Here is a 27870-nt window from a genome sequence, read left to right on the forward strand (position 1 = left end):
GAATATCTTCTCATGTACTTACTTGACATCTTATATTTTCTTTGGTAAAATTTTCTGGCATATTTTTGCTCATACTCTTAGTGGATCACTTGTTTCCATACTGTTATATTTGAGAGAGCTTATTTTATATTCTAGTTACTTGTCCTTTGTTGGAATGTAATTTGCAAATTTTTCTCTCAGTCTACAGTTTTTCCTTTCATCCACTTCCATGAGTTTTCACAGAGAAAAAGTTTTTAATTTTGGCAGTAATCAACTTATTATCTTTTTACTTGTTTTATGGATTATGCTTTTGGAGACAAGTCTAAGAACCTCTTGCTAATCCTAGATCTTGAAGATTATTTCCTCTGTTTCTTTATAATAGTTTTATGGTTTTGTTGCATTTAAATTCATGAGTTAATTTTTGAATTAATTTTGTATAAGGTGTGAGAGTTAAGTCAGGTTTTTTTTTTTTTTCCTCTATGGATGTCCTATTGCTTCAGTACCATTTGCTGAAAAGCTATCTTTACTCCACTGAAATGCTTTTATGCCTTAGTCAAAAACCACTTGAGCATTTGTGTGGTTCTATTCCTGAATTCTCTACTTTGTTCCCTTGATCTATATATCTTTCCCTTCACCAATACCACCCAGTCTTCATTACCATAACTCCATGATAAACCTTGAAATTTGGTAGAATAATTCCTTCCACTTTATTCTTTTTCATAATTGTTTTAACTATTCTAGGGCCTATGCTTTTCCATAAAATTTTAAAATCTATCAATATCTGCAAAAATAAAATTCTTACTTGAATATTGAGGGATATTGCATTAAACCTGTTTATCAATTTGAGGGGAATTAACATATATGTTATCTTAAAATCTACAAACATATAAACATATGTCTTCCATTTAGGTAGATCTTTTTTTACTTCTTTCAGCAGAATTGTGTATTTTTCAGCATACAAATTCTAAATGTATTTTGTTAGATTTATACTTAAGTATTTAATATTTTGAACAATTATAGATGATCATATATTTTTAATTTTGGTGTCTCCATATTTGTTGTTGGTATGGAGAAATATAATTATTTTTGTATGTTTGTCTTAAATCCTGCAACATTGATAAACTCATTAATTAGCTATCGGAAAGGTACTTTTCACCATAAACTGTTAACATTAGATACAGGTTTTTGGCAGATGTTTCAAAATCATGTTTAGAAAGTTCCTCTCCAATTCTATTTTTCTGAGCATTTTTAACGTGAATCAGTGTTGAATTTTATCACAGTCTTTTTATGTATCAGTAGATGTGATCACATGATTGTTCTTCTTTGGCATGTTAATATGATGAATTAGTATTGTGAAAGTACCAGGGATTTGTTTTAATCAGATATGGTAAGACATGCAGACATGGAGTAACTGCTATGAAATGAGTTTGTTGCACTCACAGATCCCTAGAGATAGGAAACATTCCATGCTACAGAATGGAGCCACATGGGAAAGCCCCAGGGTTAGTCAGGAGGCAGTGGGAGTGAGGAAAGAACCTGGGCAAGAGCTTTTATTGTGCTTTTCATGGGAAAGAATGGGTAAGGCATGGAATGAAGTCTAAGCAAGTTTAGGATTGATTGGATAGTTTAAATCATTTTAGTGGACTGGGTATTGTTACTAGCTGTCTGATAACTAACCTTGGGGTGATTAGGACAAGGGAATAGTGGCCCAGAGCATACAAGCCCAAAGAAGGTGGTTGGAAGTATGGGTGCTAGTGTTGAGATTCACTCAGGGTGGCTGGCAAAATATTAGCAAAATATTAGGGAAAGTTATAGAGGTCGATTGGCTACAGTTGCCCTCTGAAAGCAGCCGACGACCATCCCTAGCCCACTTGAATCACTGCTGTAATGGTGTGAGAGTGCATTTATTCATCTGTTGTTGAGTAAGGAACTGCAGGCCAGACCACTGCAGGTGGTGATAAATGTCTCAGGTGGTGATCAAGATCACAGATGGACTGCAGCCAATCGACCTCTATCACTTTCCCTAATATTTTGCTAATATTTTGCCAGCCACCTCAGTGAATCTCAACATGCTAGATTTGTCAGTTTGCATATAAAAGGAGGGTTCTCTGGCTAGTCACTCATTATCTCTCTGAATCAACTAGTGGGGCATCTCCTCCCTGGTCCAAAAGACCTCAGATGTCAAAGCATCAAATACAGAAACTAGAAAACATGGTTCATACGATTACATTGATTGATTTTTGTAATGCAAGCTGGAATAAACTCAATTTGATCATAGTGTATAATTCTTTTTATATATTGCTGAATTCCACGTGCTAATATTTTGTTAAGAATTTTTACATCTGTATTCATGAATGATATTTATCTGTAATTTTCTTTTCATTCTGATTTTATCTTGTTTAGATATAAGGATTGATATAGTTTGGATATTTGTCCCCTCCAAACTGTTGGAGGCAGAGCTTAGTGGAAGGTCATGGAAGTGGATCCTTCATGAATTGCTTGGTCCTCATGGTAATGACTTCTCACTCTAGTACCTGGGAGATCTGATTCTTATAAGGAGCCTGGCACCTCCCTTACCTCTCTCTCACTTCCTGCCGTGTGATCTCTACACACCTGCTCCCCTTCACCTTCAGCCACAAGTGGAAGCTCCCTGAAGCCCTCACCAGAAGCAGATGCTGGCACCATGCTTCTTATGCAGCTTGTAGAACTGTGAGCCAAATAAACCTCCATTTCGTATAGTTTACTTAATCTCTGGTATTTCTAGCAAAACAAACTAAGACAAAGGTGATACTAGCTTCGTAAATCAACTGGGAAGTGTTACCTTCACTTTTATTTTCTGAAAGAAACTCTGTAGAATTAGTGTTAATTCTTCTATAAAAGTTCAGTAGAATCTCCTAGTAAAATAATTTGAGCCTGAACATTTATTCTTGGTAGGTTTATAAATCACACATTTAATTTTCTTAACAGTGATAGGGCTACTCAAATTGCCTATTTCATATAGGAGAAGCAGTTTGTGTTTTATGAAAAACTGATCTGTTTGCCCGAAGGTGTTAAATATATGTATGTAGAGTTCTTTATGGTATTCCCTGCTTATCTTTTTGGTGTCTGCAGGGTCTATGGTAGTATGCCCTATTTCATTCCTAATGTTGGTAATTTGTGACATCTTTTTTTGTTTCCTTGTCACACTTGCTAATGGTTTGTTAATTTTTTTGCTCTTTTCAATGAATCAGCTCTTTATTTCACTGGTTTTCTTTATTATTTTTCTATTTTTATCAGTTTCTGCTCTATTATTTTCTTTTTATGCTTACTTTGGTTTTATTTTGCTCTTCTCTTTCTAAGTTCTTGGGGTAGGGGCTTGGATTATTGATTCAAGACTTTTCTATTTAAGTAAATAAAGAAATAGGTATTTAATGCTACAGATTTCCCTGTCAACACTGCCTTAGCTGTAACCCACAAATTTTGATATGTCCTATGTCTTGGTCTGTTTTCTGTTGTTATAACAATATGCCTGAAACTGGGTAATTTATAAAGAAAAGAAATTTATTTCTTACCATTATGGAGGCTGAGAAGTCCAAAGTTGAGAAACTGTATCTGGTGAGGGCCCTCTTGCTGGTGGGGACTCTGTAGCATCCCAAAGTATCACAGGGCAGTTCATTATGAGCAGGCTGAGAATGGTAGTTCAAATCTCTCTTCCTCTTCTTAGAAAGCCACCAGTCCTACTCCCTTGATAACTCATTAATCCATTTATCTACAAATGGATTTATTCATTTATGAGAACAGAGCCCTCATGACCCAATCACTCCTCAATACTGTCCCCACCTCTCAATACTGCCACATTAAGGATTAAATTTCAACATGAGTTTCAAGGGAGAAAAAAGCATTCAAACCATAGTGTTTTATTTTCATTTTCACTCAGTTCCATGTATTTTAAAATTTCTTTTGAAGGTTTTTTTTTTTTTTTTTTTGGCCCATCTGTGGGTTGTTTAGAATTGTGTTGTATAGTTTCCAAGTGTTCAAATATTTTTCTCTTATGTTTCTATTATTGATTCTAGTTTGATTCCATTATAAACAGAGAGAACAATCTGTATTATTTCACCAGTTTTCAATTTGTTGAGGTTTGTTTTATGACTTAGATATGGTCTATCTTGGTGTATGTTCTACGTGCATTTGAAAAACAAAGTACATACTTCTGTTTTGCAGTGAAGTATTTTATAAATATCAATTAAATTCTGCTGATTAATGATGTTGAGTTCTTCTATATCCTTGCTGATTTTCTGTCTAAAAGATTATCAGTCATTGAGAGAGTGATATTCAACTCCCCAACAATAATTGTGGATTCGTCTATTTCTTTTTCCCGTTCTACTAGCTTTTGCTTTGGATATGTTGCAGCCTATATATTTATATTTGGAGTGAGTTTCTTATAGATAGCATATATAGCAGATCATGTTTTTTTAATTTACTGTACTAATCTCTGTCTTTTAATTGGTATATTTAGATCATTTATATTTAAATTAATTATCGTTATGTTAGGGCTTGAGTATGACATTCTAATTTTTCTTTTCTATTTGTTCCTTCTGTTCTGCTTTTCTCTATTTTTTCTGCCTTATTCTGGGTTACTTATACTTCTTTTTCAAATTCTGTTTTTATTTATCTATAGTTATTAAATATGTAAAAAAACTTCATGTAGTTTTTCAGTGATTGTTTTAGTTATTATCTTATACATTCATAACTTATAGTTTTTTATGTTGTCATTTCACCAGTTAAAGTACAGAAAACTTACCATCCCCTTTTCCTCCCCAATTTATAGCATAATTATCTTAAATATTTCCTCCCCTACCTACATCTTTGAACCACATCCGAGTAACATAATTTTTACTTCAACCATCAAAGACAATGTAGAAAGCTCAAGAGGAAAAAAGAAGCCCATAGTACTTACTTATAGTTTTCTTACTTTGTTCTTCCTTCCTGATGACTCAAGGATTCTCTTATCATTATCTTTCTCTTTGAGAAAAGATTATTTTATAATTTCCTTCCTGTTTAGGAGAACTTTGTTGAGCTATGGTTTTAGAATAAGTTTACTGGCAACAAATTTACTTAGTTTTCCTTTATCTGAGAATTTCTTGATTTCCCTGGATTCTTGAAGAGTATTTTTACTAGGTATGGAATTCTGGGTTGACAGTTCCTTTCTTTCAGTACCTGAAAAATATTTTGTGACTTCCTTCTGGCCTCCATTGTGTCTAATGAGAAATCTGTTGTCATTCCATTTGCTTTTCCTCAAGAGTCAAGATTTTGATTTTTTTTTTTTGTATGCCTTCCGTATTCTGTCTTTAGCTTTCAAAAATAATTATGATGTGTCTTGGCATCAATTTATTTGAGTTCATACTGTTTAGTATGTACTTAGCTTCTTAAATCTGTAGGTTTATGTGTCTTTCTAGATTATGAAAGTTTTCAGCCATTATTTGTTAAAGTACTTCTCCAGCCTCAATCTTTCTCCTTCCTTTTAAGGACTCCAATGACACAAATTTTAGATTTTTTTGGTATAGACCCCAAAAATAAAGGTTTCTTCATTTAGTTAGTCTATTTTCTCTCTGTAGTTCAGGTTAAGTAATTTCTATATTTTTCTATTTTCCAGTTCACTGATTCTTCTGTCATTTCTTTTCTGATGTTGAGCCCATCTGCTAAACTTTTTATTTTACTTTTTTGGTTATTTTTCAGTTTAAAATTTCCAAATGAGCCAGGCACAGTGGCTCATGCCTATAATCCCAGGACTTTGGGAGGTTGAAGCAAAAGGATCACTTGAGGCCAGGAGTCTGAGACCAACCTGGGCAACATAGTGAGACTCTCTCCAAAAAAGAAAAAAAAAAATCCATATTTATTTTCCATGTTGTATTTCTTTGCTATCAATTTCTATTTCTTTTCTAAAACTATTTTTTCATCTGCATCGTATGTGTTCATAATTGCTGTTAAAGCATTTTTGATGATGACTAAATTAAAATCTTGGTCAGATAATGCTAACACCTCTGTCATCAGTTGTCCTCTATTGACTGTCATTTTTTATTCAATTTGAGATCTTTCTGGTTCTTGGTATAAAGAGTGATTTTTAAAAATCTGGACATTTCGGTATTATGTTCTAAAACTCTGGATCTAATGTAAACCTTTACTTTTAGCTGGCTGTTTTTGATACCACTCTGGCGGTGAAAGTGGGGTATGCTGCCTCATCATTACCAAGTAGAGATAGAAGTCCATGTTCCTCACTCATCCTGTTACCCAAGAAGGGAGTGCTTTCTCATCACTGCTGCGCATAGGTGATCTCCACTCAGACTGTAATCCCAGGAAGTTTTCGGCCATTATTTTGAAGTGGTGCTGGCTTCATTAACACTGGGCAATAATTAAAGTCTTTACTGTCTATTTGTCCCCTTCCAACACCATCTCCATGGAGAACGGGAAGGGATTCTCATTACTGACAGGCAGGGGAAGAAGTCGAGTTTACCCACATGGCCTCCACTGACACTGCCAGTGTGAAATAGTGTCTCATTATTGGCCAGGAAGAATAAAAGTTCTAGCTCTCTATTTGGCCTTCTATAGCATTATCCTGTCAGGGATGTTATGCACCCTGTTACAGCCTTGCTAGGGTGAATATCAGGCTGCCCACTCAGACTTTGCTAGCATAGTTAGGAAGGGACCAGTTTTTTCCTGTGGTGTTTGACTGGCATAGAGAAGCTATTATCTAAAAGTTGTCTATCTTGCTAGACTGCCTGTTACCTGTCATTTCATTAAACAGCAGCCTTTTTTTGGTTGCTTTTTATTTATTTATTCGTTGTCTGCACCAGTTGGTTTTTCCAGGTGCTGCCTTCTTCTGTCCCAAGTCTTTGATGTATAGATATAGAGCTAAAAGAAAGAAGAAAACCTGGGGAACTCTCTCTCATTTCCTTCCTTGGGTCTCAGAGTCCCTAGCTGATATGACTTCTCTCCACCTTTGAAGTCTTCATACGTTTATTTTATATACATTATCCAGGGCTTAGTTGCACTTAGCCAAGAAATAGTATGACTACTTCATGTTTGCACAAGGAGGAATTCAATAATCATTTTTTATGAGAAGATCCTGAAATACACTTGGGACCTTTAGTTACCATTCTACATGTAGAACTCCATCGTTACAGCAGAAGAGTGCCTGTGAGAACCCTCAAGGGGACATCTTTTTGCTAGACCCTGAAAGCCCGCTCTCATCTCATAGGCTCTATGGAGAGAGTGATGTACTTCAAATTTAAAAACATAAAACATTAGAAGAAGAGAATGAAGCAGCCTTAAATGGAGTCTAAAAAATGAGTAAAGTTGGGCTGCACCACTGAACTGTGGGTAAACTTACCAGAACTCTTCCTTTGCTGTGGCATTTGAGACTATGAATTAAATGCAAGTATGAATCAAACAATACGTTTTTAAAAAGGCAAAAAAACTTATGCTTATCTGGGGTTTACAGTCTTCATTTTTTGAGAGGTTGCAACTTTACATAAAATGACATCACCATTAAATCAAAGCTACTGACCTCAGCAATGTAGGATGTGAGTAGAGCTTAGCTTAGAGAAGGCAAGGAAAAGGATAAAAATCACAGCGGTCCCTGGTTGCTAAATACATTTTAGAGACTATGCTCGCTGTTTGTCATGTAGTAGACACTCATAAATATGTGCTGAATTGAAGAGGTGCAAGGCATGACCTAATTGTTTAGGGAAGAATTGGATACACTAAACGTGTCATTACATAATTGCCATTTTCAGTTTTCCCCACTACTCTGAAGACTCTATATTTGTATTATTCAATGCATTAAATCAGACATATTGTAGGCCATCAAAAAATAGTTATTACATCCAATTTAAAAATGATTACATTTCAAAAGAATAGAAAAAAAGAGAAGTGAAGGGTTGGCAGAGTTTGGGTAATTATTACTGCAATTCACCAATACTTTTGGTCCTCTTCGTCCTGGGAACAAGGTAGACATGCTGGAAGCTAAGCATGAGTTTGACCTCTAAAATGCAGCAGATGAAGCATGTCACTTTCATGGTCAGCTTTAAGAGTGAAGATATGATTCTTCCATGTGGTTCCCCTGGGCTATGTCAAGCAGCACTGATCCAGATGGAAGAGGCTGTATCTCTGGCTGCAAGCAAATCAAGCAGGGCAGGACATTTAGTGTGAGCAGGAAATTAATCAGGAAAGACAAAAATCAAGCAAGACATTTAATGTGAACAAAGAATCAATCTTTACTGTTATAATGATAAAAAAAAAAAAAGCAAGGGTTATTTGTTACTATAACATTACATAACCCATCCTGGATAATAGAAAATTGCAAGAGTGTGTCTTTGGCAGTGGGTTTATAGGGGCTTTTTGTTTTCTTCTTTCTTATCTTCTTATATTCTCTAGTTTTTCAAATAATGTTTTTATCTATGTTTACTTTGTAGAATGTGTGTAATTTATAATAAGGAAACAAAATTAAACTGGGGAGAAGACACACTTTTATGATTTGGATATGTTTATAATTTGAAATGACGTTATATTTTTATTGATAAATGTATAAATTTACAGGATTAATGTGATTTTCTTGAACTTAAAGTATGTTTTGGTACATGCTCTTTAGTCTCCAAGAACACTGAAAGACAAAGTGTTATACTTTCATTGAACCGGCACCTGTGATCTTGAGATACATCTGCTCCAGCCCCTAAGAAATGCTTTTCCATGAGGGTGGTAGGCCTCTAGGGGTTCTGGGAGACTTGTGTGTGACTGACAACTTCCCTTTTGTTTGCAATTGGCTGATGTAATCAGGCAGAGGCAACCAACAATGATATGTTGACCATGAGAGGGGTGTGTTTGCTGATTTTCCCTTCTCTCACCCTCCCCTCTGTACAACAAACACACACACACACACACACACACACACACACACACACACACACAAGCAAGGCTGGGCTCATTCAGGAAGACCCAGAACATTTGCATATTGGCTTTATCAGACAGGAGGGCCTTTCATGTAAGTTTTATAGGAGGTACCTGAATAAAAGTGACTCTGTTTCTACTCTGGTGCAAGTTCAGAACTTCAAGACACAGGATTCACATGTGTTTGTCTGCACATATTCACTGGCTGACTTGAATAAGATCAATAAAAGCCCATTCCTTCAATCTGACAGAATCATCAACCAGGGTAACATAGAGAGCAATTACAGTCTCAACCCTCTAATTTTTCTTTCAACCTACACTGGCACAATCAGAAGATAGTTTTTGATGTCTTTGATGATTGAGGCTTTATAAACTAAAACTAAGAGTGTCTAGATATTTTTAAAAGGTTAATATTTTGCAACATTGCTGACTCTCAAGTATTATTTCGAGTTTCCTCCCACTTTATTAACCTAGAACTATATAACACAATAGACCATCAAGAGATGGTCCCACTAAAAAAGATAAAAGATACTAAAGCCCTGGTTTTAGAAATAAATGCTTCATTCTTATTCTTCCATCGCCCCTCAGAACCCACATTTAGTATCTGAAATAATGAATTCTACTTCTGAATAAGTTAAAAGGAGCTAAAAGAAGTGATGACAGTGAATAGCACTTATCATCGAGGAAACACTTCTTTTTTTAAGGAACCATAAAATTTTTAGATCCTAAACTATACCTAGAGGAAAAAAGACAACTTTATTATGAAACTTTACATTTATAAAATTAGTTTTGGAATAGCAAGTTAATATAAATGATCTCTCTACCCCTATACTTGTTAAGTTTTTTAAAATAAAAGAAACAAAACAATATATATATACATATTCTGCAAAGCAAACACCTTTTACTGAAATTGTCCAGTTTAGCCTTTAAAATACTTAATTCCTTTCTACTCTAAAATGTCTAGGTAGAGGGAAAAATTATTTCTAAGTTTTTCAAATGTCAACCCTTCAGTGCAGTTCCATGCGCTCACACTGGAAACTAGGTCTTGGCGTGGAAGATGCCTAGGGATCCTGTAGACTCAAAGCTTTCTGAAAAAAAAAGTTAATAACCTTTTTTCCTTGTTACTAAAAAAGACCCGGGCGAGGCATCTCATACACCCGCAGGGAGCAGCTAGCTGCTGAACCGTTAGCTTCGCCAGCCAGACTCCCTCAGCTTTCATCTCATCTTGCTAACATTTTACAAAGATGTTTGTGGCAATGAAATCGACAGCAAACTTGGCAATTCATACAGCATTTAGAGATTCCTTCTTTTTTAATTCTATTAACTGAGATGAACCCAATCTGCTGAAGCCATCCATCAGTAGATCTCAGGACCCGGTCTTATATGACTAGCTCAGACTTTCTGGCCAAGGTCCCTTGTTCCGTAGATCTAATTAGCACTGAGAGCAGCTTACTAGCATCTAAAACATAAGCTGATCTGGATTCTAATGTCCTGATCTGGATTCTAAAATTGGAATCATTTTTCTTAAATACTCTTACTTCCTATTATTTCCAAAATGGGTTGATCTGCAGAAAATGATGCTCATATTCCCTTAACTAGGGGAATCAACTAGCCCATCAATCAACAAGTGAATACCTTTTCCCTGGGACCTACTATGTGCCCCATGGTGGACTGAAGCTAGTACTGCAATCTATGAAAAAGTCGTTGTAACTTTGTTAGAATTTGGTTGGTTCCACAGAGCCCCATCTCCTAAGAGCCTTTGAAATCCTTTTGCAACCATTTCCTACACAGCTCGCATTCACTCACCCAGAAAGTTTGGTTACTGTCATGATAATGCCATGCAGAGGGTGGTAGGGGGACAGTGGAAATGAGGGTAAAGAGAGAGATCTTGTGCTGGCAGCCTGGAAGCCTTGGTTACCTAATACAATGAAGAATTCAGCTTCTGTGCCATGTAGAAGGTCATGTAATTGTGATTTGGAAAAGGCAGGCCTGGAACCCACGCACAATTTTAAAGTTGTGCATGGAGTCAAAGGGAGAGAATGGAGGCAAGGGGAATAAAGAAATCTTAACAGCTAGGAGGTGAGTGTGTTTTCATCCTCTTCTTATCGTAAAGCTAGACCTTCTACCAGGCAGGGAAAATCAGGTTGTTCTTTGGGGCGTTGGTCCCGCTGGTCCAGTCTAACAAGGCGTGCTTACTAATTGATGTGTTATTTCTCTCTTCCCGCCCCAGGACAGCTTTCCTGCCCGCTTTGGAGGAGTCCACTTTGTCAACCAGCCCTGGTACATTCATGCCCTCTACACACTTATCAAGCCATTTCTTAAAGACAAGACCAGGAAACGGGTAATGAAAATAAATGAATTATGTAAATTTCAAACAGGAAATGCCCGGGACAATTATGGTGCTCCTGTTTTCTCTCTCTCCCCTCCTCCCTCTTCTGCCGCTTTCTCTCTCTCTTTCTTTCTCTCTCTCTTTATCTTCCACTGTGGTATTTTTACAGCCTTGGAGCATTTGAGCCTCAGCTGGAGTTTGCAAATGGCCTGGGTTTAATTAATAATTTAGTAGAACTGGGTTATTTTCAGAGTCCCAGTGATAAACCAAAAGAAACTTTGGAGGCATGCAAATACCAGATGACCATTTTACTGTAAATTCTTATGGGAGATACTGGGTGCAGCAGCTTTCCTGTTCATGGAATATTTTAGTAGCTAGAATTTTGTTCTGCAAATGTATTAGTGCTATGAAGAATGATTATAATTTTTCTTCCCTCCCATGGCTTTGGGTGATAACTGCTAACTCTTATCACCTGTAAAGCTGGAAAAGCATTCTTCTTTGGCAGTAACAATGCTCTTATGATGAAGGCTTTTACTGTCTTAATTATATCAGTTGATAACGCTTGGGAAGCCAGGCTTTTCCATCAATCAGAGTTGGGCTTTTTCACGGCATTTTGATGAGCTGAGTAACTGAACATTTCTTAACCACTCTGAATCTCAATTTTCTCGTTTGTAAATTGGAGAAACTAACACCCACGTCACAGAGTTGTTGGGGAACTCTAATGAGACAGCTTATGAAAACATGTAGCATGATGCAGTTGGTACCTCATGAGACCTGCTGACTTTTATTTATCTTTACCCTCTTTTCTTTTCCCCCAATATTATTGAAGTATAACTGACAATTAAAAATTGGATATATTTAAGGTGTTCAATGTGATGTTTTTATATACCTATGCATTGTGAAATGATTAGCACAATCAAGCTATTAATGCATCTCTCTTTTCTTTTCCCCCAATGTTATTGAGGTATAATTGACAATTAAAAACTGGATATATTTAAGGTGTTCAATGTGATGTTTTTACATACCTATGCATTGTGAAATGATTAGCACAATCAAGCTATTAACACATCTATCTCCTCCGATAGTTACGATTGTGTGTGTGTTTGTGTGTGTGGTGAGAACACTTAAGATCTACTCTCAGCCAATTTCAAATAAACAATACAATATTATTACTTATTACAGTTTCTGTACTGTACATTAGGTCTCCAGAATTTATTCTGATCTTATATAACTGAAACTTTGTCCCCTTTGTCCAACATCTCTCTATTTCCCCCTACTCTCAGCTCCTGGCAACCACCCTTCTACTCTGTACTTCTATGATTTCAACTTATTTAGATTCCACATATAAGTGAGATCATGCAGTATTTGTTTTTCTGTGTCTGGCTTATTTTTGTTAACATAATGTTCTTTAGGTTCATCCATGTTGTTGAAAGTGACAGGATTTCATTCTTCTTTAAGGCTGCATAGTATTCCATTGTGTATATATCCATTCATCTGCTAATGGACACTTAGGTTGTATCCAGATCTTGGCTATTATGAATAATGCTACAGTCTTATCTTTGAGACTTTCTGATTTCAGCTACCTCCTGGGTCAGGAACATCACTCCTCATGGGAATCTGGCTAGGGTAATCCTACAACACCTTCCCCTGACACCCAGGGTACCTGACACTAGGGAAGAGCTCTGAGTATTCAAGAGGGACTGATAATGTAAGAGATTCCCCGCCAGCCCCACACTCTGCAGGGTTTCTAACTCCTAGACTGCAGATACTGTCAGGTCCTTAGAGAGCATTGCAGTAGGGTAGGGCAGGGGTAATTTCCCTGTTCTCAAACAAGTTTGAAACCAGGAATTAGAACTCACTGGGATCAGGAGGCAGAAATATTTTGAAACCCATCTGGGGCTCAGGACAGTGCTAAGAACAGAGAAGTCTTCTAGGACTGTTCTCAACATGGCTTCGGGCTTCCCAGAAACTTATTCTTCTATTCAGGTTGGAGCCAGAGAGAATTCCTCCCACGGTGGACACTTGCTGCCATGCCATAGGAGGGCATTTTTGGAACTTTGAGCGCAGGATAGATTCTAACAGGTGGAAGGGCCATCCTCCTACTTCTACATTTCTCCATCCCGTAAGACCCCCGGAATGAGGGTCACCTTTAATAGCACTCTCTGTCCTTCAAAAGCTGGACATGTTGGGTAGATGGGTACAAATGTTTTCTCTAAACACCAGGGCTGATACTTAGCTCCAGCACGTTTCAAATATGACAGCACCCTCTGAAAAGTTTTTTAAACGCCAGAAAAGTAACTTTCTTCAAAAGAAACAATTCTTACTAAAATTCTGTTATTCTCAACTTTAATGTCAGAAATATACATTGCTTTACGAAGTGCTCCAGTAGTCTTCTGAAGAATTAGCACTTCTTGTCCCCTTCATCTTTAAATAATGTCATTACATCATAAGTTAAAATTAATACAATAGAACAAGGTAGCGAGTGTTTATTATTGAGGTCCTCTATTTAAGTATTTTAAAAATCACGTTTATATTTCTTTTTCTTTTTTTTCCCCAAGATGAAGTCTTGCTCCATTGCCCAGGCTGGAGTGCAGTGGTGTGATCTTGGCTCACTGCAACTTCTGCCTCCTGGGTTCAAGTGATTCTCCTGCCTCAGCCTCCTGAGTAGCTGGGATTATAGGCATATGCCACCATGCCCAGCTAATTTTTGTATTTTTAGTAGAGATGGGGCTTCACCATATTGGCCAGGCTTGTCTTAAACCCCTGACCTCATGATCTGCCCGCCTTGGCTTCCCAAAGTGCTGAGATTACAGGCATGAGTCACCGCGCCTGGGAGATGTTTATAGTTCATCATGGTTATACTGTATGTGTATGTGCATGCATGTGTGTATACTTGATGATCCTATACTTGGGTGCACGTTATATGTTACACATAATTACTTCATGCCTGCCACATGAAGAAGTGTGGGAACTAATATCAGTACATAGATGAACTTTAAGTCACCTTTCAGAGTCAATTGCACCTTTCAGAGTCAACTCCTAAATTGCAGTCAATGCTAATTATCTATTCATGGCTCATCCATTTTGTGGATTTGTCTGGAAATAATTGTAACTCAGGGGGGTGGCTTCTCTCCTGCTTGACCAGTTTTTATCATTACCTATTGTATGTTCAGAAGATGCAAACTTGTTCAGACTTTAGTCCCCAATCCAGACAAAAATGGAAAATTGCTGCAAAAATATCTCATAATAAATTCTCAGGCTGTGGTTTTTTATTCCATTAAATAAGAATTTGATTTCTTCTCCCTTGTGCCCACATCGCCCTAGGAGCTAAGGAGCATTTTAAAGGAGTAAGAAAACACCATCTTTTTCTCTAGGTATTTTCTCCCTGTGGGGAAACAAGACATAAATGAACATATCAGGAAAAAATAAACAAACAAAGAAAAACAGAAGTCAGCAGATACTGAAGAATTAATTGGAGGGTGGATGGGAAGAAGCAGAATAGGCAGCTATCACCGGGACAGAATTAGGAAGAAGCTGCAACTTTGTCTAGGGTTGATAAGGATCTGGAGGACTGGGTGAGAGCACACAGATGGGAGAACAGAGCAATCTGGAGATGCAGCAATGGCTGGGGTTTCAGGTGGTCTGCACCATCACTCCTTTTACCAGCAGGGATAATCAGGAGATGACTATGTGTAAATTTGGCCCACGGCCAAATGACACTCAATCTGTGCATAAACTTCATTTTTAACGACTATTAATTCAGCCCCCTTTCCTAGCAATAAATTAACGTTTTATGAAGACTAAGCTACAGTCACAAAATCAATGCCTCTTTAAACACCATGATCACCAGCAGTGCATCCAATTTGTCATTGCTAAATTGTGTATTAGAAGAATTCTTGGTCGTTATGTTTTGGATTTTGTATTACTAATGACTTTTTTTTCTTTATAGATTTTCCTGCATGGAAACAATTTAAACAGCCTTCACCAGCTAATACACCCTGAATTTTTGCCTTCTGAATTTGGAGGAACTCTTCCTCCTTATGACATGGGAACTTGGGCCCGGACATTACTCGGTCCTGACTACAGCGATGAAAATGACTATACTCACACTTCCTATAATGCAATGCATGTGAAGCATACGTCCTCAAATCTGGAGAGAGAATGTTCACCCAAGCTGATGAAAAGGTAAGGCCTGGGTTATCAGAGCCACTCCGTCAGAGGTCAGTGGAATTTTTATTTGGGCCTTTTGTGAATTAGTAATTAAAGACCTTGAATAAAATAAATTGCAATGCATTCTCAGCTGATTTCACTAAAATTGAAAACAAATGGGGCTTGGCTGGCCCAGAAATATAGTTATCCCCATTGTATCAAAAGAATGGTTAAAGGCTAGGACCTCACTCAGGCCACAATTATAGCCCTGATCTTTAGGGAGTTTGTTAATACACAGAATAAAATGTTGGACCTTTGAGATACACTAGATGGAAAAGCAACCTGCTAAAAAAATGTTCCTATCATTCATTTATTTGGAACCATTTATCGAGCATTTACTTGGCTGCAGCATTGATTAGGGACCAAGGGTACAAATGCGAATAAGATGTCAAAAGAACAGAGAAGTGTGCTTCGGGGACTCTTCCAAGTAAGACTTTTGCAACATATTTATAAAGCAGGTGACATTCAGTCTGTGCTCTGGAGATCGGCAACCCAGGCTTGAAAAATGGGATATGGTGTTCCAGCAGAGGGGACAGACTGAGACATATAGCCGTTTGAGTGATGGAATAATCTGGTGTGGTAAAAAGGTGTGCAAGGGTGGGAAATGGGACTGGACATGAAATAAAGCTCCAAACACAGTGGAGTCAGGTGGTGAAGACCATTGCATGCAATCAATGGAATACCAGGAAAGAGGGTTTGTTTTTTAAATTAAAACCTGATTTTTTAAAACTTTTATTTTTCCATAGGTTATTGGGGTACAGGTAGTACTTGGTTACATGCGTAAGTTTTTAGTGGTGATTTGTGAGATTCTGGTGCACCCATCACCCAAGCAGTATACACTGCACCATATATGTTGTCTTTTATCCCTCACTCCCTCCCATTCTTCCCCTCAAGTCCCCGAAGTCCACTGTATCATTATTATACCTTTGCATCCTCATAGCTTAGCTCCTACATACCAGTGAGAACATTTGATGTAAGACCTGATTTTTAAGGCTAAAATCCCCTTCAGCCACTATTCTCAGTCTCAATCCCTCCCCAGTGGTAACCACTGTAGAGGTGGGCCCTTGCAGTTCTTCCTTCCGTACACCACATGCAGCTGTACACACCCATAAAAAACATCTAATATTGTGTAATTTCTAGGGCTGTTGTAATAAAGTACAGACTGGGTGGCTCAAACAACAGAAATTTATTTTCTTGTAGTTCTGGGTGTTGGAAGCGCAAGATCAAGGTGTTGGCAAGGTTGGTTTCTCCTGAGGCCTCTCTCCTTGGCTTGCACATGGCTGCCTTCTCCATGTATCCTTACATGGTTTTCCTTCTGTATATGTCTGCCTCTCTCCCAGCTTCTTGTGAGAACACCAATCAAATTGAATTATAGCCACCCACAGAACCTCGTTTTACCTTAATTGCTTCTTTAAAAGTCCTATCTCCAAAGATAGTCATATTCTGGCTATTGTTTGTGCTGTTAGTAGTTGGTCCTTTTTAATTAGGACATGAACAAGATAAGTTTTTTCCTGGCAAATTAATGTATAGTTAACATGAATTGATGTGTGCAACTGAGGGCTTCACCATTAACATTGTCTTATCCCTTTGTTTTTTGTTTTTGTTTTTGTTTTTGAGACAGAGTCTTGCTCTGTCACCAGGCTGGAGTGCAGTGGCATAATCTCGGCTCACTGCAGCCTCTTCCTGCCAGGTTTAAGCGATTCTCCTGCCTCAGCCTCCCAAGTAGCTGGGACTACAGGCATGCACCAACACACCCAGCTAGTTTTTTGTATTTTAGTAGAGACGAGTTTCATCATGTTGGTCAGGCCATCTCCCGACCTCATGATCCACCCGCCTCAGTGGTGGAATTAGAGGTGTGAGCCACCGCACCCAACCGTCTTGTCCCTTCTTAAAGACTTATCCAATTGTAAGCTGCTGATTTATTTGGGGTATTGACTCCATAAGCTTTTTGTAAAGCATCAATGATTTCACAATATTTTTACCCAACCTTCATCATAAATTTGATGCTTGTTCTTCCTTCAATTTTAGCAGAACTCATTGCTTTGGTAAAAGTTTTTGTCAAACCTTTCTCATGTCTTATCTCCTTAGTGCATTAACTAGATTCTGTTCAAACACGTTATAACAAGTTAGTTCAAGTTTATTTTGGTAAAAAAAAATTTTTTGAACTCCATGCATAATTTTTTAATAATATGAATTTTCTTTGAATTTTGTGAAGACCCCTCATAGACCATGTTTTTAATACTGCGTGCTATTTTAGAATGTGGATATACCACAGTTTAGCCATCTCGCCATTGCTTTGCATTTGGGTTTTTGAGGTTTTTCCTCTTCTAAGTAAGGTTCAATAAATGTCTTTGGTATACCTCCTTTATTTTCCTAGGAGGGTTCCTCTGGGTAGACTCAGAACCCTGTAGTTGGTGGATATGTGCCTTTGACATTTTAGTTCACTCTGTTTAAAAACTCTCCAAATGACACCAACTGATACTCACCAGCTGCGTATGAGAACCTTTTTCCCCATACCCTGGAAAAATACTTGACATGATCAGACTTTAATTTTAATGATAATCATGTGATGGGAAAACACTATGTCATTTTGTTTTCATCTTTATTTCCTCAACATACATAGTTAACCAGAGAAATGACATAATAAGATCTGGGTCGGAGGAAAACTGGCTCTATTCTATAGATGTTTGGGCTGTGGAAAAGAGGAGGAACATTCATGAGGGTTGGGCTCAACTTCTTCCAAAGTGCTGTTAATGTGGATATTCTGACTTCCTCCCATGAATCATGAGTGTTCTAGAATGGCATCTAGAATGGAGAATCCTTTCCAGGAAGTTTTCAATTTACTTTGTCCAGATCTATCAGACAAATCACTATCTATGGCAGCTATAGTCTTACGAAATGTTCTCTCTCTCTCTCTCTCTCTCTCTCTCTCTCTCTCTCTCTCTCTCTCTCTCTCTCTCTCTCGACTGGAGTCTTGTTCTGTCACCCAGGCTGGAGTACAATAACATGATCTTGGCTCACTGCAACCTCCACCTGCCATGCTCAAGTGATTCTCATGCCTCAGCCTCCCAAGTTGAAACATATTTCTTAAGTAAAAAGATGTAAAAGTCAAAATTACTCCTTGATTCACAGACTGCAGAATGGATATTGTGTTAGGCATGAAAACAACCTTCATCTCCTTGTACATTTCCACCAGAGCTCTTTAATAACCAGAAGCACCGTTGATGGTCAATAATATTTTGAAAGGGATCTTTTTTTCTGAGCAGTAGTCTTATTAGTATACTTAAAATACTCTGTAAACCATGCTATAAACATATATACTGTCACTCAAGCGTCATCGTTCTATTTATGGTGCACAGGCAGAGTAGATCTAACATAATCTTTAAGGGCCCTAGGACATTTGGAATGGTAAACTGGCTTCAACCTAAAGTCACCAGCTGCCTTAGCCCCTAACAAGAAAGTCAGCCTGGCCTCTGAGGCTTTGAATCTAGGTTTTGACTCTCCTTCTTAGCTATGAACGTCCTAGATGGAAGAAGTCTAGTCTTCCAATAGGAGGTTGTTTTATCATTGAGAATCTGTTGTTTAGCATAGGCACCTTTATCAATGATCTTTTCTAGATCTCCTGGAGAGCTTGCTTCAGCTGCTGTATCAGCACTTGCTGCTTTACTTTGCACTTTTATGTTGTGGAGACAGTTTCTTTCCTTAAGCCTCATGAACCAACCTCTGCTAGCTTCCAATTTTTCTTCTATGACTTCCTCACCTCTCTCAATCTTCATGAAATCTTGCTCTGAATTAGGTTTTGGCTTACAGAAATGTTACGGCTGGTTTGATCTTCTGTTCGGACCACTAAAACTTTCTCCTTACCAGCAAGAAAGTTGTTGCACTTTGTTAGCATTTGTGTGTTCACTGAACTAGCACTTTTAATGCCCCTTTGCATTCACAACCTGACTAATTGTTTCATGCAAGAGGCCTAGCTTTCAGACTTTCTGAGCGTTCAGTGTGCCTTCCTCACCAAGCTTAATCATGTCTAGCTTTTGGTTTAAAATGTGAGGCGTGCAACTCTTCCTTTCACTTAAACACTTAGAAGCCATTATAAGGTTATTAATTGGCCTAGTTGCAATACTGTTGTGTCTCAAGGAATAGAGAGGCCCAAGGAGAAGGAGAGAGATGGAAGAACATTTGATCTGTGAAGCAGACGGAACACACACACCATTTGTTGATTAAGTGTATTGTCTTATATGAGCACAGTTCACGTTACCCCCAAAACAATTACAACAATAACATCACAATTTTTTTTTAAATCACAGATCACCATAGCAGATATAATAATAAAAAAGTCTGGGCTGGGTGCAGTGGCTTAAGCCTGTAATCCTACCACTTTGGGAGACCAAGCTGGGCAGATTGTCTGAGCTTAGGAGTTCCAGATCACCCTGGGCAACACGGTGAAATTCCGTCTCTACCAAAAAAAAAAAAAAAAAGTTAGCCGGGTGTTGTGTTGGGTGTCTGTAATCACAGCTACTCGGGAGGCTGAGGTAGGAGAGTTGCTTGAACCTGGAGGTGGATGCCACTGACTGCACTCCAGTCTGGGCAACAAAGTGAGACTCTGTCTCCAAAAAAAAGTTTGAAAGCTTGTGAGAATTACCAAAATGTAATACAGAGACACAAAGTGAGTACTTGCTTTTGGAAAAATGGTGCCCATGACTTGCTGAATGCAGCATTACCACAAGCCTTCGATGTGTACAAAGTGCAGTATCTGCAAAGGGCAATAAAGTGAAGCACAGTAAAACAAAATATGCCTACATGTGAATGAATTAATGTTGAATGAATGGTATTATCTCCAAAACCTGTCCTTGGTACAGTTGTTCAATTGGTTCAAAACCGATTAGCTGGTTCCCAGATAGAAAGAGCCAATTCCTCCCTGCTGCCCCTGTCTTTAACAAGGCTCTCATGGATCCTGCTTATAGAATCTTACATCCTGGTAGGAAAGAGTAAACGTGCCCAAAATAACTATAATGTAGAACGAGAGAGGTACTACAAAGGAGGAGCAAGAGCCTGCTGCAGCGTTCTGAGGAAGCATCACTAATTTTGTCCAGGAAGACTCTCAGAGAAGCCTCCATGCGAAAGGTTTGGCTGACCCAGGGTTTGGAGGAGTAGTGCATTTCATTAGATATGGGAGCCAAAGTTCAAGACTAGCTAGCAGGAGAAGCTAGCAAGTATGCACACATTTCGTTTTCCCCACCACAGCCACCAAGATGTCCTGCCCACTGCTACTGCCCTTTGTGATGACTTCCTTGAACATTTGCCTGGAGATTTCAATTCGTGGCAGGATGGGCAGAGATGGGAGAGGAGAGATCAGCCCTGTTGTGGGATTATGTCTTCTGTCAGGCATCTCCCTAATGAGGAACAGAGCAGCCACTATGCATTGTCTTTTCGACATCTCAGAACCCACAGGGATGTGGGAAAAATGGGAACAGAATTGAAAGAGACCTTAGAGGTCGCATCTTCCAGTCTCTCACCTGATAGAGCAGTCTGTTCTTCAGCACAGACTATCAGCCAGCCTTCACCTGCACCGTCCAGAGACAGGCAGGCTGCTTTCTGGGCAGCATGTTCCCTGCGGCTTGGCATTGTTAGAGAGTACCTCCTTATTCTGAGTGACATGACATAGTCTGCCCTCTGAACAGCACTGTAATCTCCAGTAGGCACACATCATCTATTTTCATAACCTGTTACCCGTTACCCCACCGTAGTTCCCAACATGCTTTGGGTCCATTTGGAGTCCAGTGGGCTTTGTGGACTGACTTTGGAGCCTAATCAGTTTTTGTAATGCGGCTTTTGGGCACAGATGGCCACTGTGTTCCAAACCACTCTCCACCCAAACTTTCTGGTATGCATGTAGAGTAAAAGCCAAGACTCCCAGAACTCTCAGTGAGTGAGTGGTTCTAAGGAACTCTTGTTTTTTATCTTCGGATAATTGTAGCTCAACCCTTAAGTAGAAGAACCAAAATAATGATTGGTTTAGCTGGAAACTCCTCTAAATGGATTATTTCAATATTGTCCTGCTATTTAATACAATTTAATACAATTATGCTGTGTTGGGCTGTTGAGGTGTGTGGCATTCTCTGCTCTGGTACTAAATGACCCTGAGTTTTATATTTTCAACTTCGTATTCCTGTTTCTTATTTTATTTTTTAGAAGTCCACTTCTTTGCTCCCACATCAACAGCTGTTTTCTGTTCTTTGGAGTGTATTTGTGAAGCACCTCATTTTCTCCTGATTCCCTCCTTGAATATGTTTTAGGCTTAGAGAATAGGTAACCAAACATTAAAACTCTCCAACAAAGAGCAGTACATAAGCTTTGTATTAGTTATGGTTCTTTTCACTGAAAGAAAGAAGAGACCCCAAATGAACTGCTTTAAACAATGAGGAAAATGCATTATTTCACAGGAGACATCTCGAAGGCAGGTGGCTGTAGGAGTGTTATTCTAGGGGCTCAGTGGTGGCCGCAAGAACCAGGTTCTCTCAACTGTGTCCAGCACAGCTGGAGATTTCTCAGGCAGAAGCTGGTTTCTGACTCTCACAGGAGAGCTCAGTGCTTAAAGGAAAGGAGCTTTTGGGGGAGAAAAAGGAAGAGAGAATGGCTTAGGGTTGGAAACCAACAGTCCTGCTACACACAGGCTTATTCAGGGTGCAGGCTGGAAATTTCTGCCCCATGAAGTAAGCACATGATTTTTTAATCAGCATGCAGATTTTATGACTTTTAATTGTTAGGCCATATTTACCAATTACTTTCTGGTTCTTGCCTCTATTGCTGATGAAGTAATTAAAATGGCTGTAGATATTATTATTATTTTTTTATTATTATTATTATTTGAGATGGAGTTTTGCTCTTGTTGCCCAGGCTAGAGTGCAGTGGCATGATCTCGGCTCACTGCAACCTTCAGCTCCCAGGTTCAAGTGATTCTCCTGCCTCAGCCACTTGAGTAGCTGGGATTACAGGCGCCCACCACCATGTCCACCTAATTTTTTGTATTTTTAATAGAGACAGGGTTTCACCATGTTGGCCAGGCTGGTCTTGAACTCCTGACCTCAGGCGATCCACCTGCCTTGGCCTCCTAAAGTGCTGGGATTATAGGCATGAGCCATTGCTCCCAGCCTATTGAGATTATTTAAAAGGTACATGTGCACACATGACAACACTATCTTGATGTAACTACTGGTGAAGGATGAGCCACTTTGGGAAAGGTCTTCAAATGTATGTATTTTATCTATACACACAGATATACATGTACACACACACACACACACATATATATAATTTTTTAAAGATTACTTGTGATTAAACCTCATGTAAATTGTCCTTTGATTTTGATTGAGAATAAGAAACTTGAGCCATTCCCAGGAGCTGAAGCCATCTAAATGCAGATAGATCCAAAGGTAGAGAGTTCTGGGGACAGCGCTCATTAGATGCAACACACAGAAGGAAAAGTGTTGACAGATGCCCTTGCAGCAGGATAGAAATCACAATTGCTCTCAGATGCACTCTTTCATTTGTTTCACTTATTCTTAGCCGGTCCTGACAGCAACTATTAACAATGGACTTGATGATCCCAAGGAAACAAAGATCATCTTTCCTGATATTTCTTGGCAAAAATAAATGAGGGGACTCTGAAAAGCCAGTCTTTGTGCTGCCTCTGAACCCATCACTGTGACCAGGGAGAGGGTGCCTCTGATTTCCAGGAATGAGACGTGTGTTCAGCCTGGTGGACAGGCAGGGGTACAAATCCTGGACGAAACAGGATCATTCTAGGAAGGGACAGTGGTTTCCTAAAGAGGTATGAGCTACATTGAAACTGTATGTCCCCACCATACAGGAATGGCAGGTAGTTCCTTTCAGGGCCAGGAGGGGGAGAAAGTGGGGATTTTAGGCTGTCCTTTCATTGAGCTTGAATGGGTTCCTCTTGGCTGTACCACACTGCAGAAGCCTCTGTTTGCAGGATAACATTATCCACAGAGAGTTCATATAAAAACACATTTTATCATTCTTCTTCTTATCAGGGGCTTTTGAAAGTTTAGATCTGGAGAAAGTCTGTAGATGTCATCTAGGGATCATCAGACTTTCCACCACTAAGGACCTCTTCTACCCCCCGCATGGTGTATGTGTGCAGTGAAAGATGCTGGCTACCAAAAACATTCCATTTGTTAAATAATCACAGATTCAGTGTAATCGGTGTTAATTCACAGAATCATCCTAAGATGCCACATTTTAATAAAAACAAGCGTATTTTCAGTTTAATTTGAAGTTTAATCACACAGAGGGTAAATGTGAAATTTCTATAAAGTTTTACAGAATATTAACAGCAACGTAAAACAACCCTTCTGCTCATACTGCTTATGTGAAATGGCTGGGATGAAAGTTCAAGCCCCCTAACTTTGAGTCTGGGGATTTTTCTGTGCTGTTTGCTTTTCCAAAAGCATAGTGTCTTACACATAGCAGATTTTCCTTACATAGTTAATATTTTAGTTTAAAAATATAAATATATGTTGCATAGATGTGTCCTTTTCACAGTGGTACTAAGATTTTAAAAAATGTTTTTCCTCCTCTCATTATCATAGCTAAGGTACTGAGAAGTTCTGCAATGAAAAAAGCTGCATTGCCATACCTATTTTGTCCTAGGATTCTTTCTGGGTAGAACAGCTATTAGCATCTCACTGCACACTTGTGTCTCAGAGACTAGAGTATGGGAAATACTACTCCAGTGATTGAAATGGAAAGTTAGGAGCAATTTAAGCTCACAGACACCTAACTAAGCTGAATCTTGACTGATAATTTTCGTTCTCTTCGTTTCCTGGAAGCCCCTCCCTGGAGTTCTCACAGTCATCTGCATTTCAACCTGGGCTCAGTCTGATATCCCAGCCACATAAGTAAAAGGATTAAAAAGAAAAAAAGTAGTTACTCCATGCTATTCCAGCCTCATTCAGCTCATGGACTTACCAAATAAGCATTTATCTCTCAGCACTAAAGAGAAACTCACAGTCTGATGAGAGTGGAGCCACGGCTTCTTCTTGGAAGTCCAGAAACTGTCATGGGCAGAGAAGCACGTTTTGGCTTCCCTTGTGTGGTGAGTGAGCTGAATGGAGCCTCATAACTCCACCCCACGAGGTGCTGCCCTCTGCCTGTGGCACAGCAGCACCAGCCACCCAGACCAGCAGACCAGTCAGTTTGAGGAAAAGCAGAGCCAGTGTGACCTCGAAGAATCACGCAGAGGTCTTCTAATGTGCGCAGAATCCCAGGAGAGAGCAATGTCAGCCTACCCTGGCCATGTCCACTCAACAGATATTTACTGAGCAATTTCTCTGGGCTGAGATCACAGGCTCCTGTGTTTCATGGAATCCAAAGACCAGTGTCAGCAAAGCACCTTCATGAAAAAATGTGACAATATATGCCACTTGTGCAGATCACAAACAACATTTTAGTATTAATTCTGCACTGACTTCCTAAATTGGCATGACATATGCCATAGAAGACCTACTTCTGATTCCTGTAGCCAAATACTTTCATCCTTATGTTCTATAAATACCCCTCCTAGATCCCCATGGAAGATGTGAGACGTCATAATGGCAATGTGAGCCATCTGATTTTGGGGGTAGGTGACAGGCTGAGAATACCTGGATTAAATTCAAATTTCTGAGCCGGAAGGGAATTTTAGGCCAGGTTGTCCCTCTTGGCCCCTGCCTGGGTGATAATAGTCAGCTTAACTGTTTTCAGCTGTCAATAGAATTAGCTGTGACCTTGGTGATCTTTGAGCATGTAGTCCTCTTTTTATAGGGTGAATCTGTGCATTTGCTGGGTAACTACTCATTTCCAGCAGAGGTAATACATCATCATGAAATACCATCCATATGAAAAGAATAAGGGGTGGCAGTGTGGGAACAGGAGGGCCACTGTCTTCTGAGCCGCCAGGGCAAGGAGTCCGTTTTACTGCATGGCTCAGGAACAGATGTTCCATATGGCTGGTCCATTCAACAACACTATATAATGCATCATTTCTTAATGAATGATCTGCAGTCTACACTCTCCCCTAAATTGCCTTTTTCCGACATCCAACTTAAATGTGATTGAACTTCTTAGTTTTGGGGTGTCACTGCTACTCAGGCGGCTAATGCCTGAGATGTATCATGCTTCTAGAAGCAAATACTTCTAAGGTAAGCCATACATTCCCAGTGTTTTGTGTCGGTTATTAGATGCTGGAGTGTTCCACAAATGCCAATAGGAATTTGTTAACATTTCTTAAAGAATGAGAAAAAATAGCTGCATGGCCTCATCATTACTTGTACATCTGGTTGAGATGGATGTCCTGCTTACATACAGCTTTCTTTTCTATGGCACAAATGAAGGGACCATCTCTTTATAAGTACATCCTGTATAGCTGTGTAACATTAGAGTGAAAGAAAATCTATACAATGAATTTAGTCAATAAGAGAATGAATGGGGCTAATTAAAATGTTGTGTACAGGGGTGTGTTTTCTCTTCCTAAAGAATGGCATGAAAAATTATTAGATAAAGAGTTCTAGGCTACTGGCAAAGCAAAGAAATAGAGTTGAATTAGAAGGAAATGAACGGATGTGAGTGAACTGCCTGGGTGTAGTTTCAAAAACAAACTGATTACTCACAGTGTTATGTTCTGAAAAAGATGCTCACTCGCTGAAGCACCATGCTCAGATGCAATTACTTGGAAAGGGAGATCTAGCCTAGGCAAGAACGACAAGACATATTTATTTCTTGTGACATATTGCCATTGGTAAACAAACATTCTGCCCAATTCCAATTAAGCTGATGCTGTGTGTGCCTAACATCTAGCCAGCAATGAATCTCTCTTAGAAGCCGTAATGATCATATGAATGAAAACAAATATTTGATATAATACATGGTAAAAGTCTCTGTGCAATATTTTCTTAAAAACACTGTGCAACTTGCATACTGTAGTTGGGTTTCTTTTTAGGTTTAGGCAAACTTCGTTGTAGGTATCGGCTGAGCTTAAGATGTTCAAATGGTGGTAATAGAGTTTTATGTCAACCCCATAAATGAGCATTGTTGAGCTTCGAGCATTTCATTGGAAACTCCTTCACAGCCCCACTTAGAACGCACCTCTCAAGGTTCCTGTTGTCATGGTGATCAGGACCAGCAAGCCCTCTCACTGCTCTCTGCGGCTGTTCATGATAGGTCCCCAGAGCTCCACGTACACAGCCTGGCATCCTGATCTCACTGGCTTGTTTCAGTCTTGTGACTTTGAGGCCATACTCACACTGGTCTTTTCCTCTCTCTGTGTCTTCATTTTCCTATCTGATCATTTTCTTACGCTGGTTATTTTATTTATAATACCTGGGGCAGGTCATGTAACCTTGCTGAGTCTCAGCTTCCTTGACTACAAAGTGGATGTAACATGTGCATGAGTTCCGGGCTTGCTGTTAGGGTCAGAAGGCAGCAGAGTGAGAAAAATAACTGCAGAGCACCACAGAGAAACATCGCGATGGCTCTTGCCTTTCTTTCCTTCCCAGCATTGTGTAGAAGGCTTACCATTTTGTCACGGTTTTGATTTCTTTCCAAATAAAAGTTTTCTCACTAAAAGTGAAAAATCCTAACTCCTTAACAGAGAAGCAGACAACGATTATGCGTGGTGGCTTGAAAGGAGGGACCTTGAGGTCCTGGTCAGAAGTCAGACTTACACTGGCTCTTTCCCTCTTCTTTGCCTTAATTTTTGCATAGGGTCAATATAAGGTTTTTGTACCCTTGGAGCCTTGCACCCAGAGCGTGGCCAGGCACCATGGGAGAGGCCCACAGAAAGCAAAGCCAAAGAGAGGGAGGAGTTAGCAACACAGCACCCCGCCTCCCTTCCTCCGGGTCTCGGCTAAGAGGGCTTTGCCTTCACAGGAGCCCTCATTTCCCACTTGCCAGTCCCCTCCCAGTCGGAGCCTGCCCCCTGGCCTGGAGGACAATTACATTTTTGTTGGTCTTTAGCAGTGTTTCTCCTTTTATTCCATCTCTCAAATCTAAACTGCTATCCCTGTGGTCTTGGGTGTAATCTTTAAAGTCATAATAATGCTTCTCCTCCACCTAACTTCCTCCAAAGTCTTCCCCTGGCCTCCCACAGGCCCCTCTAGGGCACACACAGCCCCTGTCACACTGGCTTCCATCCACTCCTTCCACATCTCAGGGCTCATACTTGCTCCAGGACAGCCCTGCTCCAGGATGCTCATGCCAGCTCCTCACTCATCGGGTGAAGTTTATACCCCGACTCCTCTCAAGGGTGCTCTTCCCGCTCCCCAGGCCTCTCTCTTCCCATCTGCTAGTCTCTATCCCTGATCTCTGCTTCTGTCCTAATAGGGCCCACAATTCTATAATTATGTATTTATTGGATTACTTATGTATTAAAT

The 27870-nt window shown here is 39.3% G+C and overlaps 1 protein-coding gene across 2 annotated transcripts in view; it reads left to right on the forward strand.

The window, feature by feature from the left end:
• The window catches only part of CLVS1 (clavesin 1), a 197639-nt gene that overhangs the window by 149373 nt on the left and 20396 nt on the right, over positions 1-27870 (forward strand). For both annotated transcript variants that reach the window (XM_012463718.2, XM_012463719.3), the window contains exons 4-5: positions 11132-11242; positions 15180-15415. In XM_012463718.2, the coding sequence (XP_012319141.1) occupies positions 11132-11242; positions 15180-15415 (347 nt within the window). The remainder of the gene's footprint in view (positions 1-11131; positions 11243-15179; positions 15416-27870) is intronic.

This window comes from Aotus nancymaae, unplaced genomic scaffold (genome assembly GCF_030222135.1).
Source record: "Aotus nancymaae isolate 86718 unplaced genomic scaffold, 86718_ANA_hifiasm-v0.15.2.pri h1tg000036l, whole genome shotgun sequence".
NCBI lineage: Eukaryota > Metazoa > Chordata > Mammalia > Primates > Aotidae > Aotus > Aotus nancymaae.